The 20737-nt window shown below is 37.6% G+C and overlaps 1 protein-coding gene across 1 annotated transcript; it reads right to left on the bottom strand.

The window, feature by feature from the left end:
- Window positions 1-777: 777 nt before the first annotated feature.
- On the bottom strand, window positions 778-19187 carry LOC131431514 (zinc finger protein Xfin-like). Its single transcript, XM_058597290.1, has 6 exons — window positions 18927-19187; window positions 18330-18851; window positions 8344-9222; window positions 7801-8286; window positions 7356-7739; window positions 778-1419 (listed from the first exon to the last, which is right to left on the bottom strand). Exons 1-6 carry the CDS (start codon window positions 19047-19049, stop codon window positions 973-975), a joined length of 2841 nt encoding a protein of 946 aa, XP_058453273.1. The 5' UTR covers window positions 19050-19187; the 3' UTR covers window positions 778-972.
- Window positions 19188-20737: the final 1550 nt, after the last annotated feature.

Below are 20737 nucleotides of genomic sequence, written 5' to 3' on the forward strand. Positions count from 1 at the left end.
TGCTACATCGGATATGATCAGTGCACAATCCGTAAATTTTGCCACGAGACGCCACTGATTGCACTATAATATGAAGCTTAACTATAAATGCATCAAAGACAAAATGTACGAGAGGTAAAAGTTCTAAACAAGAAACGATTCACCATACAACACGACTATTGATAGACGGCGAAGATATCGAGGTGGTTGACGATTTCGTGTACTTAAGGCTCACTGTTGACTTAAGATAATGATGCCAGCAGAGAAATTTAGAGGCGTATTTCAGCTGTAAATCGAGTGAGTTTTCTGTTACGGTTCGAAGGTTTCCGTAATGCAGCTTCTCGCTAGAAACCGACTGCATCCACCATATCGAGGTAGTTGGTGGCTTTAGTATGGTGGCGTTGTTCTCGAAATACCCTACAGCTGCATCCAAAAACACGCTCATTTCGCTTGAAGCGAGTCTCATTGCAACATCTATGATTTAAATAAAATCTACCGTCGCGATGAAGCTCCGATTGTTTTTACTTTTTTCATTTGACGTGGCTATAGATCCTTAAAGCTGAACAGAGACAGTTTATCTTATAAATTTAAGTATAGTTCTGTAAACTTAAAATAAGATCCAATTGGAATACTTATAAAATGCCAAAAAACGAATGTTGCAATTCGTTCACACTTACACACGACCGCACACGTACACACGCATCAGTCTCATCTAAGTGCACAGTAACTCCGATGTGCGTACTAAGTACTAACGTCTTTAGTGTCTCATGTTTCCCTCGAACAAAAAAAAACAATAGCTACTTTTCTATTTCCATATATTCTCATAGTTATACACAAAGTCAAGCTCTATTATATAACAGTTGCTCAATACTTGGTATGAATGATCACGACCACCACTAAATGTAAATTCAATTTACAATTGAAACTCGAAAAAGCTCTGAACATGCCACTTTCGAATGTTATGGTAAAATGTATAATTACTGCGTTTGAAGATTAGTTACTTTGCTGTGTCTCAATAGAAGACTGATGAACAGTTTGGTTTTCTCCCTCTTCTTTATCATTCTCCTGATTTTCCTTCTTCTCTTCAATTGGGAGATTTTCCGGTTCCGACACTGGAGGTATATCACCTACCGAATCTTTTTCTTCTTCCGAGTTGTTGTTGTCGAGTACTTGTTGTTTTTGCAGTTCCGGCGATAGCCTCTCTTCTTCGGATTGGGATTTTGGTAGTACTGTTGCATTGTTTTCTTCCTGTTTATCACCGTGCTCCACTGGGGTCTCAAGCGGGCTTTTCGACAAAGAGTTACCATCGGTTTGTAATTCACCCAAGAGAAGGAATCGATTGTGCTCAGTTGCGTCTTGTTGTGCTTGCTTAGGAGTGGAGCTGCTCAGTATTTTGTCAACTGAAGCGAGACAATCTTCGATAGTGTCATTAGCGGTTATCTAGAAAAGTAAAAAGAAAATTAGTAGTTTAGATTTGAAAAAAAAATTATGAAAACTGGAGGAGAGGCGAGACCGATTTCCACTAACTTAGAACCTTCTTAAGGCTACAAAATGCTATTATAACTCAGGAATAAAGAGATAACCTAAAATATGAATCACATAAAATTGGGACAACTCGACCTGTTTATGTGGAACATTGGTCTTTGCACGGAAAACCAGAATTTTATTGGTAATCATTCGGTAATAAGAATCTACCACGAACGGAAAAGCTTAGCTATCAGTGATATTTTGTTGAAGAGAGACTAATAGAATTAGATAAATATCCTCCATAGCACAGTCAAGCGAATAATTCATAACACAGTCAATAAGATCGAAGAATATTCGATCCACTGGATATTGGAAAGTTTACCAAAATTTTGTTACTTTGCAGAAGATTGTCTATTAAGACCTGAGTATTGGTTATGTTGAATCATCTATTTCGATGATGCGGTATCCAACTGCACAACAATCTAATTCGTATGAAATTAAAATCAATTTTGAAACGACTATGTCAAATAAATCATTACGTCCGTTCACATCCCGTTTGACAAAGCGGTTGTTGCGTAAGATATAAAAGATAAGAGGTTGATAGCTGTGGAGCTTGCAATGGTTAAAAATGAGTCAGGATAACTTTTTCGAATAATTTAGCAATAGCGCTAAGGGAAGTGATACCGCGGTCCGAAAACACTGCTGTAGCTAATGAGGTTCTGAACAAATGGCAAAAAGCTAATATTATCCCAATCTAACATTTCTTCAGAATAACTGCTGGTATGCCATCTGGTCCTGCAGATCTCGAAGACTTCATTCCAGCGATAACTGTCTGTACCGAGTCCACGTCTATGTCAATTGAGTGCAAAAAGTAACTGGATACCGTAACATTAATCGCCACTCGTTCGGTTTGCTGTGGGGATAATACTTCAGCAAAGAAAACACAAGCGAATGGTTCCGAAAATAATTTCTTGAACCTGAATCGCATTAACGTTAGTAAATAAACAAATTCCTTCCTTTGTTCATTCACGTGCTTCCAGAAAGCTTTTGGGTTACACACGGTTTCTTGTACAACTTATTTATCTGAAGACAGTTATTGCGCAAAACATAACAGCTCTATTGGAAGTTTTCAGATGTCTAAGTTCAGCGGTTAGCCACGGTGGATGCTGAGAATGTCGAACGGATCGTTTTGGAACAAAATAATCAACCGCGTAGACTGGAGAAGGTTTGTACAGTGGCGCTAACATCATCATTGTCGAGAATGTCGTCCCAATCGATATTTATAAGGAAGGCAGTCAATTAAAACGATTCCTGATGATGTCGGAGGGGGTCGCTGTGATGAGGTAAACGTTTATTCTCGAGTACGTAGTGTAGCGTAGGATGATGTCAAATGTCCTAGGGTGTTCTTTGCTGTATCATGGAACGGATGCTTCGAAGATCGCCCTCCACTTGGTCGATCCACCTTGCTCGCTGCGCACTTCTTTTTCTTGTACCAGTCGGATTAGATTCAAGAACCATTTTCACTGGGCTGTCGTCCGACATCCTTATGACATGCTCAGCCCATCTTAGACGTCCGATTTTAACTGTCCTTACGATGGGTGATTCTCCTAGCAGCTATTGCAATTCGTGGTTCATACGCCGTATCCACGCTCCGTCTTCCGTCTGCACTCCGTCATAGACGGTCCTCAGAACCTTTCTTTCGAAAACACTAAAGGCGCGTTGGTCCTCTGCCCACATAGTTCAGGTCTTGTTGCCATAGAGAACAACAGTTTTAATTGGCGTTTTGTAGATGGTCAATTTCGTGCGGTGGACGGTGGTTCAAAAGCGCAATTTAACGCCCTTAAGGCCATCGTCCAAGTACCATGCGCGCGGGTGGTTTTAGAAAATTTTCGATGGAAATTTGGAAAAATTTTCCAAAACCAAAAACATACAGACCTTTGAAATACTTTTATCTATCTACAGGGTGAAAATGGCTGGTAAATTCGGAGGACTTTCCGAGTCTTATCAAAAATAGCTCTGAAAAATGAGTGGTTTTGTAATCTTTCACAATTATCTGAAAAAATAATGCGATGACATACATTTTGATGGCTACAAAGATTACATTCGGGCACATTTTGGAAAACCTTTCCACGCTTTTCATAGAAAATCCACGAATTTCAAAAATTTCAACGAAATCGGTTACATGAAATTCGTTGGTTTTCCATGAAAAGATTTTCCAAAAATGTGTCAGAATGTGATCCTTGTTGCAAGCATAAAGTTTTTTTTTTGTTTCGATTATAGAGGTTTTAACCTTAAGGTCATACGCCTCTTCGGGCCAGAAAAACTTTCTAACCCTATGTGCCGTGTTGGGAATCGAACCCAGGCGGGCTGCGTGAAAGGCATCGACTTACCCATCACACTATACCCGTCCTCAAGCATAAAGTTTTTTGGGAAAAAAAATTTCATACCATCGAATTATTTTTTCAAATAATTGTGAAAGATCACTAAATAAGCTCATTTTTTCAGTGCATTTTTTAGATAAGACTCGGAAAATCATCCGAATTTTTTTTCAGCCATTTTTGCCCTGAAGATAGATAAACGCTTTTCAAAGGTCTGTATGTTTTTGGTTTTGGCAAATTTTTCAAAATTTCCATCGAAAATTTCCTAAAACCACCCGCGCGCATGGTACTTGGACGATGGCCTTAATTGATAACTCATAGGAACGTGTTTTTTTAGGTACAGTATTTTCAGCAAAATTGCTCAGAATGATAGAGCCATCTTTTGGCAAATTTTGTTTATGTGATTAATCCACCTAAAAGAGAGTCAAAAATATTATTTTTGCTCAGGGCCAACGTAGGAGCTAAGTTACTTCGACAATGTTACGCAGAAAGGTATTTCAAACAAATTTGCTGAAGATACTATTCCCGTAACTTGAGTGTAATTCATGATATAATGTATTTTCTGAAAAGGGTGTCCTAAAACCAGTTTTTGTGCGAAAACACATATATTTTCAATTTATATGAGTTTTTCATGTTCTACAAATTTTTTTATTATTAAAAACTACACAACTTTCTCAAACATACTATGCTGATATCATTTCGGTTTAATAAAATAGAGCCATTTTTCATTATTTTTTAAACAAAATTCCAACTTGTATATCATCAAAAGGTGCAGATGAGACTACTTACATATTAAACTACTTCAAAAGAGCTTTCATACCGTGGTTAAATTACTCGTTTGCGATCTTCTGCAGGCGAGATATGTTCTTTTCAGATATTCTTGCTCTTGGCATTTGCAATGATAATGTTCATTGTATATTAGATCAGATTTCAGTATATATTCGTTACCATGGTAACTCTCACAATAAATGATTTTATGGACATCGAATTCTACAAACAGAAAAGTTTAGTAATCATTACAGTCGTTTTTTTAAGTAACTGTCAGACGGTTTTGAAAGTGAGATAAGAAGCCACGACTTTGAAAAAAGGCAATCATCATGTCGAATTACGTTATGTCATTTTTTTGTAAGTTTTTCTACAGAAAAGCTCTGCGGATAAATATCCTCTATTCATCAATTAAAGTGGAGATCGATAAACTCTTGATATATTGTACTGTTCATAATTATTAAAAAGTTTCTTTTATACAGATGTCGGGAGTATTATACACGCAAGCAGTCCAGATCACTTACAAATCGTAATCCCATGAATTGGTTATTAGTTTCATCGGATCCTTTGATATTCGTGAATGACCAAAACAGTCCAGGAAGAATCTGTCAGACGATGCTAAGAGTTTTTAGCTGGTTAAGAACATTGTCAGCTATCATAAAATAAAAACAAATAACTTAAAAATGAGTTTTGATCATATTTTGCTCTACCAGACGATGACATAACTTAATTCGATTGGATGATTGCTTTTTTTAAAAGTCGTGACAAAACAGTTACTAAACTATTCAATTTATAGACTTCAATATGCAAAAATTATATTTTGTGGCAAGTACCATGGTAATGAATATCTACTGAAATTTGATCTGACATTCAATGAATCTTATCATTGCAAATGTCAAAGACAAGGATATTTGAAAAGAACATATCTCGCCTGCAGACGAGTAATTTAACCATGGTATGAAAGCTCTTTTGAACTAGTTTAATATGTAAGTAGTCTCATCTGCACCTTTCTGCGCCTTTTGATGATAGACAAATTGGAATTTTGTTAAAAAAATCATGAAAAATGTCTCTATTTCATTGAACTGAAATGATAGCAGCATAGTATGTTTGAGAAAGTTGTGTAGTTTTTAATGACGAAAAACTTTGTAGAACACAAAAAACTCATATAAATTGATAATATGTATGTTTTCTTACAAAAACTGGTGTTGGGATAGTATTTTCAGTAAATACATTATATCATGAATTACACTCAAGTATTTTCTGCAAATTTGTTTGAAATGACTTTCTGAACAACTTTGCCGAAGTAATTTAGCCCCTATGTTGACCCTGATCAAAACTAATATTTTTATCTCACTTTAATCACAAAAATGAAATTTGCCAAAATATGGCGTCTATCAATCTGAGCAACTTTGCTGAAAATACTGTACCTCGAGAACCACGTTTTTATTGAGTTATCAATTAAGAGCGTGAAATTGGGCTTTTGAACCACTATGCGGTGGCGTACTTTTCTCGATCGAAGGATTTTTCCGAGTCCATAGTACGTACGATTTCCAGCTGACATTCTCGTATCATTAACGGTGGTCACCAGTGAGTCCAAATACACGAACTCGTCAACCACCTCGATATCGTCACTGTCTATCGTCTATATTCGTGGTGAGAGGCGTAGTGTTTTTTTTCTAGAGCCTCTTTCTCTTATGTATTTTGTTTTTGACGCATTTATGACCAGTCCGATCCGACTATTTCCATAAAAAAATCGTTGTGTGAACCCCAAATTCAGTTATTTTTACTTTTTTTTCTCTGCATGTTGGAATGGTTATAGATGTCTTGGCAAAACATGAAAAGTCGAGATCCGTAGTTATCTGCTAGTGCACTGATAAGTCGAAGATGAAACGAAAAACAAATGATTAAACAAATTGTTAGGTTTGGGTAGTACTTTGATACTGACATACTTTATACCTAAAATCTAAACTCCAAACACATTCACTATTAAACTTCGGATATGAGTTAAAAATTCAATTCTTCAGCAAATTTCGCAAAATTATTTTAACCCTGTGGATTTGAAATGTATAAGTACTTTTTTCGGACGGAAATTCGCACATCTGGTGGATGAAACAACGTGAAATATATTGCTAGAAACCCTGACTTTTTCATGTACAAAATATGAGAAATTGTCGCGGAAAACATATTTTGATCGGAAATAAGATATGGGGTTCTTTATTATCGGTGTCACTTCACGGTGGAAATCAAGTGAAGTGAATGTAGGTCCGTATTACAGAAGTCGCTTCAGAGACAAAAGTAATTACTTGGATGAACTTGATGTCATTATGAACATCACGCCATCAACATTTTGTTGAAAAATTTAGTGTTTTCACCACAGTGATCACTTCACTATGCGTGATACTGGTAATAGGTAAAATCAGGTGAGTGACATGTAAATGAAGTGAATGTGAAAGTGGGAGTGAGAACGGTAATAAGGGCCGGCATGCAGGACATTTCCATTTTAATAGCATGCCAAAAGAAATCGTTTGAGATTATAAACAAGAGGAAGTTGAATGAATTTTTTCCAGTAAATATTTTCAGTAGAAAGACTAAGCGAGCAGGGAAATTATTACGAACAACAATACATATTCTGTAGTTGATCTATAAAGACATTTCCCATGGTTTGAGACTGACGAAAGCAAAAACTAAACGGCTTGAAACTAATTGTGCACCGATTAATGGTTTGTAAATATATCGTGTTCGGCATTGGGATAAATTGGAACCTACCTTTTCCGGGTTGCCTCGCTTGCACGTCACTCGTTGGTGCCGGTACATATTGCTCTTGCAGGTGAAAGTTTCGGAGCAATATCGACAGGTGAAATCCTTCGACGTGGATTTCACGGTACACTGATTTATGTGTCTGCGAGCATAACCGGCCGTTTTGAAGCGACGTTTGCAATACGTACAAGGATGAAGCAGTTTGATATCCTGCTGTTTTTTATCCTTACGCTGAACATTTGGCTCGGTTTTTATCCGTTGATTAGGTGGATTTGAATAGTTCACTTTACTGTTTTCTTTCTTCTCTTCCTTGATTTTAATCTTTTTCACAGGTTGCTTTTTGGGAGATTCGACCTCGGCACTATCTTCCGTCTTGATGTCTTCTGTTCGTTGCTGTAATGAGAAATTACTGTTGAATGCAGAACTTTACATGCGCTAATCTGCACTGACTCACCACAGACTTGCAGTACAATTTCTGATGTTTGCGCAAATTTCCCCTGTTAGAAATCGTCATTCCGCAGTGCTGACATTTGACTTGTTTGTGTAACTTCCGAACGGTACACGCGCGTTGATGTTCAACCAGTGTATCACGATTTCCAAAACCTTTACGGCAGTAGCCACAAGAATAGTCCGTTGCTTGGTTACTGATCGAGGCGAAATTCATGCATCGCTTGTCTTTGTGCCTGTACATATCTACACTTTTGATCCACTGTTGGCAGAACTTACAGAACGACCGTTTCACTACACTTTTCACGCTACCGGTGTCTGTACTTTGGTCGATGGTCTGCTGCTGCTCAGTTGAAAGTATCTTTGACTTCTTCGGTTGTTCGTCTGCGTATTGTCTAGACTTTTTGGATTCTTGCACTGAGGGTTGTTTCTGTTTTTTCGGAGGGACCATCTTTTGCTCGGCAACAGGTTGGACGTCGTCGACCGACTGTTCCTAGAAATAAAAATGAGTTATTATAATTTTTTTCAAAAGCCTTATAACTTGACATACTTGACGATATTGGTGACATCGTTCCCGTTGATGCCGCAATAGATTACTACGCGAGGAAAATGCCATCGGACAGTACGGGCAAGGATGTTCTGCATTAGCTCTTCCTAGTACACAACGACCGTTATGGTGTAGGAAACGAGATTTCTTATTCATCATTTGCGTACAGTACACACATTTAGTCTCCTCCTCTTCAGATGGCTTTTCCGACGGATTCTCACTAATGGCACATGGAACATTTGGTGATTTACGTTCTTGTAGTGGCTGCTGTTGAAGGTTCGAAGTAGGGGGTGGTGTCTGTTGAATGCCGCGTCCAACGCCAGTTGAAATGGTACGTTCGATACATTGCTTCTTCAGCCGGTAACTCATCTTGCGAAGAACTTTACATCGTTCTCGTTGGTGTTTAATCAGATTACCACGTTTCGCGAAAGTTTGTTCGCAGTACTCACATGTGCTTCGAGTATCTGTTTCCTTCGCAGTTGTTTTCTGTTCAAACTTTGTTTCTCGAGAAGCAGATTCCACTGAAACAACGCGTGTCGATATTATTTCATCGTTGGTGGATGCGACCGGCAAATTGTCTTTCTCGTGTATCTCTGAATCATCGATGGCTGTTGTTTTACAGAGCTCTCGGTAGACCCGGCAGGTATTCCGCAAGTGATTGGGAATGCTTGTGCTACGAACGAACGTCATATGACAATAGACGCAGCGAGGTTTGGAAGGATTCTTACTTTTCAGAATTAGACATTTTCCGTTTCGGTGTTTGTAGGATTTCTTCATTTTTTTCTTGCAATATTCACAGCGTTCTTCAGTCCTCTGATGTCCACTATCACTGCTCGGCAAGTAGTTCGCTCCTGTGGTTGAATTATTTTGAATAGGGTTTTCCTGCGAACCAATGTTGAGAAAGACGATATAAATCTATAGATTATTCCAACGGAGTTTGCTGTTTGCTTGCTAGATATATTAGAAAAATCATTAGTCCAACAGTTTAAATAGAAGAAAAATTCTATGGATTTCGATTGAATGACTCTGAGCTATTTGACATAACAGCCATTCGGCTTAAATTTGTTCTTGTTGCAGAAATTATCATGTGACATGACAGACATAAGGCTTATTCGCGTCACAGCCTGGACTCCATCAACTCCATCAACGCGTGAAATATTTCACAGACTTATTATGTAAAATCAGTTTTCGGCGATACAAGCTTTTAGATCAAAGATGGCGTCGAAAATAGAGCAAGTGCGAAAAGCAATTGTGTGTGGTCGCAATGAAAATCCGGATCTGTCAGTAAGGAAACCTGAAAAATAGCTTTCGATAACGTTTGACAACAGCCAGGAAGGCTGGAGGCGAGACAAAAACAGATCTCAGGATCCACCAGAAGGATGCGAAGGTGAAGCAAATATTGCAGAATGTCCCTAACTTTTGTGTATACTTTAAAGCACCGACAAGGTATGAAGTCGTTCAAGGTGAAAACTGTACCGAACCGTATTGATAAACAGCATATGACGGCTAAAACCCGGAATCGCAAATATTTGACCAAGTTTTCCTGCGTGATGAGGGACGATGACATTTATGTGTTGGAAGACTTTAAGCAGCTTCCCGGGATGTGTTTTCGTACTGCCATGCACCGAAACGCCGTAGAGGAGCATTTCGGGACGAAGAAAAAGGCCAAGTGTCAAGAAAAAAATTATTTTGTTCGGCAGGAAACATGCAGCCGTGATCGAGTAAACCAAAGCTTCACCACTATCGGAACGGTATACAAGGAAATATACTGTGAAGAATGCTTACAGTTGCGATTGTTACCATTCTTCAACGCTATTCTGGTGTGATTTGGCGTTTTATCACTACCAAAGATGTTTTGGAATGGTATAAAGCAAATGGAGTTCATGTTGTACCGAAAGAGGCGCACTCACTGCCCAGAGTTGTGAACTATTGAGCACTATTAGGCTCTCGTGAAGAGTAATCATTCAACAAGCAATAGAAAAATTTCGAAAATCTTGAACAAAAGCAGCTAAATCGGTTGCAGAGAAGTTTGCGCCGATTCTAACGGCTGGAGTAAATTCAAAAGTTTGTAGTAATTGTAATTAACTTTAAGATGACTGATAATGCATAAATAAATGACTAAAACTTATTCCTTATCCACCTACTGGTGCGATAATGTCTTTCTCTTTCATCGACAAATTCTAATTAAAATATTCGCCCTTATTCTGAATAACGTCGTATCGTTTTTTCCCTCGTATTTCATTTGTATTCCCCATAACGCTAGCAAAATCAAAGGTAGCTATGATTCGATCGAACCACATTCGATCGAAAATTCAATACGTCGTTATTCAGAATAAGGGCGATTGTTCGTTTTTTTGTCGTGAATACGACTTACTTTACTTTGGGGCGCCTTTTCAAAATTAGCCATATGGAAGAATGGGCAGAACTCAATCGTGAACATATCGATTTGTATTAACGGCAGCAACATACGCCCTTATTCTGAATAACGACGTATTGATTTTTCGATCGAATCATAGCTACCTTTGATTTTGCTAGCGTTATAGGGAATACAAATGAAATACGAGCGAAAAAACGATACGACTTTATTCAGAATAAGGGCGATAATTCTTTCACTATTTCATCAAAAATGTGATCAGGAATTTAGGATAATATTTTGAACAGTGTGAGATAACCACAAACAACTCAAAAATTAAGTTTTCTGAAAATTTTAAAACAACGCGGTAAACTTTTTACTTTTGCTTGGGTTTTTTTCGCGCAAGGACGACGATTTTGAGGTAGTCAGGCACATATCTTCAACTGAACGTTATAAAAGGGGAACCGTGGTCGAAAATCGATAATTTCTTCTTGTGCGTTGGATGAAAGCAGACGTCGGGGCGAGAAAACGCATTCAAACAGCGGCAACGGAGAACGCACCTTCTGCGTGGTAAAAAACCTCAAACGCTCAGGTTCTCATTAGGCTTCCGGTCGTCAAGGCGAGAAGACGCATTAAACCAGTTTCGCATCATTTGGCACTGCGAGCGGATGTGTCGGTTTGTACGCAAAGCTAGTTTCAACTCAAGCAAGAACGATTGCATCAGCTGCTGATGGTTTGCATTGAAGAAAAAGAAAACAAGAAACGAAAAATGGACATTATATAAAATCAGCCGTTCTAATGGCTCTAAATGTTTTCTAAAGAACTATTAAGATTACTACGCTGTGCGAAAATCGTTCGAGATAAATGTTCCGAACTGTGCTAAATATCGTAGAGAATTCCACAATTTGGTCCTTCTAAAAGGCAGAAATGAATCCTGTACAGCATCTTGATAGTTTCTTTCAATGAAATATGATAATCGAAATGAGATAATCGACGTCAAAAATCGTTGAAAATTTTAGTAGTGAAAATGGGGGAAAGTTTCGCAATTCACACAGTCGATCAACTATCAATTCGAATTCGAAAGTGTAAAGAAATCGTGTCAGTTTTATTCGTATTCACGACATCCAGTTATGTCTCTGACATTACACACCCGTACTTTTATTGATATAATTTCTGACACTGATTTGGGCTCATTTTAGAAAAAAAAATTAATGCCAAGAGTCTTAGAATTGCATGAAACGTCGAGATTTAGTGCCATTTCGAATTTTTTTTTAAATCGATTATCTGGGACTTAATTATCAAAATCCCAGAAAATCGATTTTTTCAAAAAAAATTTTTTTTAGATGATACTAAATCGCGACGTTTCATGCAATTCTAAGATGTTCAGCATCAAAAAAAAATTTTCGATTTCGGAAATTTCATGTACTACGGGGTTTTTTCAAGATAGAAAATTTCCAATCCTTAACAACCTTACCCATATCCGATTTAACTCTAATTTTGTTTGAAGACTTTCTTTAAGGTGCTTAAAGTTTTGAGCTCTACCTCTGTATGAAATTAGAGTTGATTAAAAAATATTGTCGGTTACGTCACTTATATCATCATATCTCCGGACCCAAATGTCACAGCCATTTGATCTTCGAACTTGATCAATGGCGTAATAATAACATTGAAATAGCCCTAGGTTTGTTGGAATCGGTTCAGTCATCTCTGAGAAACTTGCGCGGTAAAAAACACGTTTTGTCGGTTACGTCACTTATACAATCATATCTCCGGAACCAAATGTCACAGCCATTTGATCTTTGAACTCGATCAATGGCCCGACAGTAGCTTTCAAACGAGCCTAAGATTGTTGAAATCGGTTCAGTCATCTCTGAGAAAATTGAGCGGTAAAAATATTTTCAAAAGTGCACACACATACACACACAGACATTTTCCGATCTCGTCGAACTGAGTCGAATGGTATATAACACCATGGGTCTCCGAGGATTTGTTCGAAAGGTAAAACGAGCTGTTGTTTACGTCATTTATACCATTATATCTCCGGAATAAAAAGTGACAGCCATTTGATCTTCGACCTTGATGAACGGCCTAAAAGCAGCTTTTAAACGAGCCTAATCTTGTTGGAATTGGTTCAGTCATCTTCGAGAAAATCGAGCGCGAAATAAACAATTCGTTTTGTCGGTTACGTCACTTATACCATTATATCTCCGGAACTAGAAGTCACAGTCATCAACTCGTTTATCTGAAGCCAGTTTCGAACCTATTTTCAACATCATAGAACTGAAATTCGAGTCAGTTCCGAACCTGATTCTTATGTCGGATTCGCTCACACCCCCTTTGCTTAGTACACACCGAAAACAGTTCCATGAAAGGTGTTTGTTTGATGAAACCAACATGGGTCAGTTTAAATTTCCTCAAACGAAAACGACACTAGCTACAAGCATTTGATGGTATGGTAATTCTGAGTCTACTCTATTAGTACAACATCTTCTGTAACCCCATCGTTATTCGTTCACCGGTGAACCAAAATTAATAGTGAACTGCAGTGCAGTGAACACCTGTACAAACGAACACGGTATACAGCAAACAAGAACATTCTTGACATATTTGGCATACCCGCATAATGTAAACATTTATCCCATCCGCTCTGCATGCAGGCAGGCGTTGAATGACAAGAAAAATGTGGCAGAACCTTCATTTACAGATTTCGTTTTGGGCGAAAGTTCAGTCTATGTTGAACAGTTCGGAATTTTTCATGCATGACACGCAGCCCCCGATACCGATTGAAGCAGAGCTGCTACTGAATGAAATGTGAGGTTAGAAGCAACGATCAACACTGTCGTCCATGTTAGAGGAATTAAAAACATGACATCATTATAGCATGCTGTGATTGACTCGTTCGTCAAAACAAAGGGCAATTTAAAACGATTTTTCAATGATGTAATACTGAAATACTAAAACGACGTTACAATAAATGTTTCCGAATCGATTGGCAGTTGAATTATTTAAATTCATCAACAAACAGTGTTCAAAATTATGACAGAGAAAGTTTAGAATTTTTCAATTGACACCCGGTCCGTATAGTGAAGAGTAAGGTATTTTTAATGCCAACAACTCATAACCAGGGTTTGGGATTGTTTTGATGGTTTTAAAAAGAACCGACTAAATTACCTTCTAGATGACAATGTTGATGTGATTTTCCTGGAATGCGAAAATCTGTAGAATATTGATAGTGAAAAATCCTCTGGTGTTAGGCGAACAGCGTATAAAGCAATTCCGCAAATAGTTCTTTTTAAAGTATTGAAGTTTAGGTTCTGAAAAGAACTGATTATTTCAACTTTTTCGATGTGTTTTACAATATATAACAGTTCGGCTGAAAAGTTTGTATCGTTTAATAGAAACACACATTTTTTTGACAAAATTCGTTTTTATTATTCAACATAATTGCCATCAGAGGCGATACAGCGATTATAGCGATCTTCCAACTTTTCGATACCATTTTTGTAGTACGATTTGTCCTTTGCCTCAAAATAGGCCTCAGTTTCAGCGATTACCTCTTCATTGCTTCTAAATTTTTACCAGCGAGCATTCTCTTGAGGTCTGAGAACAGGAAAAAGTCACTGGGGGCCAAATCTGGAGAATACGGTGGATGAGGGAGCAATTCGAAGCCCAATTCGTTCAATTTCAGCATGGTTTTCATCGACTTGTGACACGGTGCATTGTCTTGATGAAACAAAACTTTTTTCTTCTTCAAATGAGGCCGTTTTTTTAAAATTTCGTCCTTCAAACGCTCTAATAACGCTATATAATAGTCACTGTTGATGGTTTTTCCCTTTTGAAGGTAGTCGATGAAAATTATACCATGCCAATCCCAAAAAACAGACGCCAGAACCTTACCGGCCGATTGTTGAGTCTTTCCACGCTTTGAGTTCGATTCATCGCGTGCAGTTCACTCAGCTGACTGTCGATTGGACTCCGGAGTGAAGTGATGGAGCCATGTTTCGTCCATTGTTATATATCGACGAAAAAAAATCGGTTTTATTCCGATATAACAGTTCCAAACACTGCTCAGAATCATCAATTCGTTGTTGTTTTTGATCGATTGTGAGCTCACACGGCACCCATGTTGCACAAAGCTTTCTCTTATCCAAATATTCGTGAATAATATGTCCAACACGTTCCTTTGATATCTTTAGGGTGTCAGCTATCTCGATCAACTTCACTTTACGGTCATTGAAAATCATTTTGTGGATTTTTTTCACGTTTTCATCAGTAACAGCCTCTTTTGGACGTCCACTGCGTTCATCGTCTTCGGTGCTCATATGACCAGTACAAAATTTTGCAAACCACTTACGAATTGTTGCTTCGCCCGGTGCAGAGTCTGGATAACACTCATCAAGCCATTTTTTGGTATCGGCGGCACTTTTTTTCATCAAAAAGTAGTGTTTCATCAACACACGAAATCCTTTTTTTCCATTTTTTTCACAATAACAAAAGTAGCTTCACTCAAAATGCAATATCTCACAAACTAATAATCAGACAGCTGTCAAATTTATACACGTATCTTTTGAAGGTTGGTACTAACTGAAAATGGTATGGATTTAATTCTAGTGGCGCCCTCTCATAGAAACGATACGAACTTTTCAGCCGATCTGTTATATATATGTATATATATATATATATATATATATATATATATATATATATATATATATATATATATATATATATATATATATATATATATATATATATATATATATATATATATATATATATATATATATATATATAAATCGTTTTAACTGTAACTTCTTCATTTTGAAAAAGAGAGTAATCAAAAATGATTTTCATAGCTAACCTGAAAAAATAATATTGTAGAACCTATAACTCAATTTTTCCGGTTATTTTCTAGTTCTTGAAAAACATTAATATTTTTTCACTTTTTAATTACTTTGGAGAGATTACCAATTGATTTGCAACGATTTCTTTTTGGACACCATTTTGGTACAAGTAACAGTTTCCGGGTTAGGAGTTGAAAGTGCATGCAAAAAATGCATTCGAATCGGTCTCTTTATCTAAGAAAAATTAATGGTGTGTCATACTGAGGATGTGTACAGAGTTCCATCCAAATCGTAGAAAGTCTATCCCGGTTTTGCTACCTTTCCTGTGGTTAATTTCTAGAATTGTTCTGTTTGCAAATCAATTTTGCGTTCATGTTCTTAATGCTGAAATGTGTGCAACGATTCATCCCAACAGTAGCGAGTAGATCCTCATTTTGCCACATGCTCTGCTGTTAATATCTGGAAGTGCTCGTATATCTTAGAAGAGAAATTATGGGCATGTCAAGGGTGTTAAATTTTTTTCTTCTCAAAATAACGACAAATGAATATTGTTAGCAACGGCATGCAAAACACTAATTATCGTTTTGCCCGTCTTTTTAATAGTTTCTCAATTTCACAATCCTGGTGTATCTAAACTACTGATGCTCTAAACTCGCGAACATTGTGAATGTTTGCCTAGTTTGCCCCTCCCGCTATATTATCTGCTATAGCATCCAAGAACTGCAAGGTGGAATAACTGGTAAAGTTAGCCGCTATATTCCGGATGCTTTCGTTGCGTTGCTCCAGCTCGCCAGATCTCGAAGGTCCCATCCCTGCCAGGTTAGCTGTCATTTTTTGTTGCGCCTCCTGATGCTCCTGTTGAAACATGCGGAACACATTGTGCGGATCAGTATGGTGAGCAGTTTGAATTCTCGCCATTTTGTAGTGCCACTCTTTGCTGTGGCCGTACGTGTTCGGAATGGCCTGCACGATGCTAGCGTGCTGTGACCAGAAGGTTGGTGCGAACAGAGGTCGACTGCGAACTGGTGTACCATCGACTGCTACTAACATGACTTTACCGAATATGTAGTTTTCCGCAAAGTCGTCTAGAAATCTGTGAAGCTCTAATGGGGCATTATTTTTCAACACGTGGAATGCGTCGGGAATGTGCTCTGCTGGTAGGAATGCTAATGCTTTAACTCGTTTGTAGTTTTGCAATAGCCAGTAATTTTTTTCGAAAGACAATGTGAGCCCATGCTTTTCCACTGCCCGGAACAACTGATGGGCCAAATGGAAAAAGCAGACCGATTGTCTGCAGTGAGGAAATTCTGCTTCCAATGCATTGATTAGTGGCCTTTCGAAATCTGTCAGCACTACCGGAGGATTCAGCTTTGTGTCTATACTTCCCGCTATTTGTTTCATCTTGATTAGTATTTGTCGATACAAGGTCTCGGATGACGACGACATCAGAACGAAGACCGCTGGTGTCAGTTGCTGATGAAATGGCCCTAAGCTGCCGTGGATTGTTAGGAGTTGACGCTGTAAACCAGTTTTGGTAGAAAATGTTGAGGTGGCTAACCAAAATGTTGCACTGCTTAGAATTTTCATATCAGCATGAGTAGCAAACACGAATGCAGCGTGATTTTCTATTCTGACAATGTCCTGGAAAAATTGCACACCATGCAACGTCTGTATGCATTCGAAAGGCACCTCAACCGTGTCGAGAGATGTAGCAGGTTCAGAATTATGCTCCTCACCACGAGCACGTTTGATAATTTTGCGTTGCGCACTTTTGCTTAACCATTGTTGACCACTCGGTGATCCTGTTGCATCAAACACTTGCCGTATTATCTCCGATGGTTTGCTACTATCTGAAGCTGCACATTCTTTCAGCAAATTCCGTTGCTTTATGGCGAGAATTCGTGATAGGTCCGGTTCATGAGTATGCACACTTTTGTACGACAGCAGTTCGTGTTTATTATCGAAAAAATCGGTCGTTACTCTAGCGGGACATTTGGGAGCAACTTGCCCTTCTACTTTGATCGATCGACCTTTACACTCCCAGTAGCAGCGGCTTCCTTTCTACAATGGTAAATGTTAACGTTATTCAATAATAGAGAATAAGCGTTACTTACCTGCGTATTCCTGTAGAACACATACCCGTCCAGTGCTAAGAGATCTTTTCCCCTTGAAGTTTTCAGTACTTCAAGTGTATTCGATGTGTTTGATTCACCACAATCATCACCCGGCTGGCAAGAAGAAACAGAAAAATAAGCACACAATTGGTCCGTTTGCCTTACAAATGTCCAATGTTTTTATGATAGCACATTTTTGATAGCACTCCCGACTTTGATATAAACTTTTAGTGGGTAATTGGATATACACTGAAAATTGGCTGCCTCACCAAAGAAGTTGACATATAACTTGTAGCTATTTTTCTCAAACAACTACAAAATATTACTACACTCCGATTTTGTTCTCAAATCAACCAGATTTCATTCTACTATAATAGTGATTTTGGATCATTTGTTATTACCATCAAGAATTGATATGTGAATAAATTCATTCGTTATTCAGAAAATGTTTCAAGAAAACAGTAAACCCCAACGTGTTGTGTTCGAATGAACAAATATTGCATTCACTAACAAAAATAAAACCTAATACGCAATCCAAGATTTATTTGGTGTTTTAGATAAACTCAAAACACTGAACCATAGCAGCATTTGCTTCAAAATATGGAACCCATTGAATGTAAAAAAAATAATCCTAATATTATCAGAAACCTTTCGATTGTTAAGGATGATTGCACTCACCTGACGAATGCGCTTACTGAATCGTTCGGGCTCGAGGGGCAGTTTCTTTTTCAACTTTTCATTTTTGTGAAAATTTGATGATTCTCCCAGCTCTGGAGTCTGGTCAAGGTTGACCATCGATGTGACTGTGCTCATCTGTGATTCTTGACAGCTACGCTCGTCAACTTGATCGTAATATTGACCCGAATTGTGCACTACTGTCATAGCACCTTCTCGGATAGTTCTTGGATTCTGAATAACCCACTGATTTTCTTGCGGTGGGGCTTCACATTCATAATCGTAGAATTCTACCTCCTCCTTGATTGCAGTAATATTTTCATATGTACTGTCGTCGTGTGACTGTGACATTTGTGAAAGTTGCTGTTGCTGGTGATCAGCCGTCTGTGAAGGTGTTCTCTCACGAAAACATTCCCGAAATTTGGCATCGGATCGCCGACACAGCCGTCGAAATGAATACGCTAAACTTAGTGTAATCAAACAGTCTGGGCAAATTTGTTGCGGCAATCCATCTTCGCCAGATACCTACGACAGTATAGATAAACCGCAAAGAAAAGTCAGGAAAACAACACCCAATTTCACTTTTTTCTTCGTACATACATGAGTATCCGTGCAGCTTGTGATCATGTTGGCGATAACTTCTTGGCTCACTTCGGCAACAGCAAATAACGGAAAACGACGAAAATCGTCGCTCCGCGAACAAATTCGGCACCAAGAATCCATTACCACTATTTTTGGATTGCCCGAAACAATTTCCACGCAGTCTCGACCATTTAAATTGTGACGAAAATGCTTTAATGAAAAATACCTATAATGACAAGATGCCGGCGGGATATGAGACCAGGGATGCCAGATCTAATGTTCAAATGTTTAATTGTTAAAATTTGTAATTTTAGTGAAGCAAAATATAAAGGTCAAGCTAAATTTCAAAACTCGACAAACTTTGTCTAGAGTTTGTAAAATCTTCGAAAATCTGCTGTTTATCTTCGAAAACGAAAAGGATGCAGGTGGAAACACAAGATAGAAATAGACATTAAATGGAAAGTATCTGTAAACCTGGCTTTTCTGTCAGAGAATGCTATTTGCAAGAATAGTACATCAATGCGGTTGGCTGTGTTATGGATAATTATTTCCATAGTGTTTCTGAAGGTCCATATTAATATTAAGATTTCTGACAGCTGTTCATCTTGGGCTTATGCAGAGATGCCATTTATACAGATTTATCTGTATTATACAGATTTTTACATGCACATACAGATTTTATACAGAATACAGATTTTGTACAGATTTCGTATGTTTAATACAGATTTATGCAGATTTTTTAAAAAGTTCTTAGTTTTTATTTGGCCTAAGCCATAATTAAAGATTCAGTAATAGAGATGAGATAAAAGTTTCGTAACCAAAGAACTAAATTTGATTTAATTACTAAGTTGCGGAAATTGAAAATGTCTTTTTCTTCAAGAAATAATCGAGTTTTTCAAAAACGATTAACTTCTGCGTTTAGGGTTCCCAAGTATACTTATTTTTCATCGACAGTTACAATTCGCACTGGGTTTTTCGCATGTTCATTCTGTTTGTGTGAAACCCATTTACAAACCATTTTAAATTTTTCCCAAGGCTTTTAGACTATCAGAAATTAAATTGAAATGTTCGGCCATAATTTATTTTATTTTTGTATCATTTTAGTCCAATAATAATTGTAGCTCCTCATCTACATACAGTTGTGGTCGAATTTCAAGTTCTTTGTCATTAACATAAAAATAACCTGTTTTGAAACGTTGAAATCAAAGCGCATATATTTTGACAGTTGCAACAAGATCCCCATAAGTCTCAATAAGAACTCGGTTCATTTTTCATTTAATTGAGCATTAAATCATATCTTGCCACACAAATGCTTTTATATATTTGGCTCGAAATTCGACATGGTTAACACAAAATAAAAACAAGTTTTTCTCGAAATCACGTAAACAAAAACACGCATTGAAGTGTGGGGTCAAAAAAACGAATAGATTTTATCCGCTATATGTTGACAACAAAACGACACTTTGAACTTACAGATCTGGTATATGAAAATATGGAACTTAGATTTAAACTGCAAATCGATGCAATGTTTGAATTAAACCTCATTATCGAACTGAGAAACTACTGGGGTTGGGAACCGACTTGAATTCGCAGATTAGGCACTGAAATGCCATGTTGACTCAATAACAAGAATTCTGCGCATATTCAAAAAGTTTAGCAAAGCTCATTATACTGTTAAAATACTTGGAGGGAGGGATTGCTGATAGTAATAATTGAATAAGAAAATATTCAAAAACATTGCAGATATTTGCTTATATTCATCTTCAATCGTAAAATGGTGTTATTATTGCGAAAATTTAGTTTTAGTTGTGAATACAGATAAATACAGA

The sequence above is a fragment of the Malaya genurostris genome, chromosome 2 (assembly GCF_030247185.1).
Source record: "Malaya genurostris strain Urasoe2022 chromosome 2, Malgen_1.1, whole genome shotgun sequence".
Classification (NCBI taxonomy): domain Eukaryota; kingdom Metazoa; phylum Arthropoda; class Insecta; order Diptera; family Culicidae; genus Malaya; species Malaya genurostris.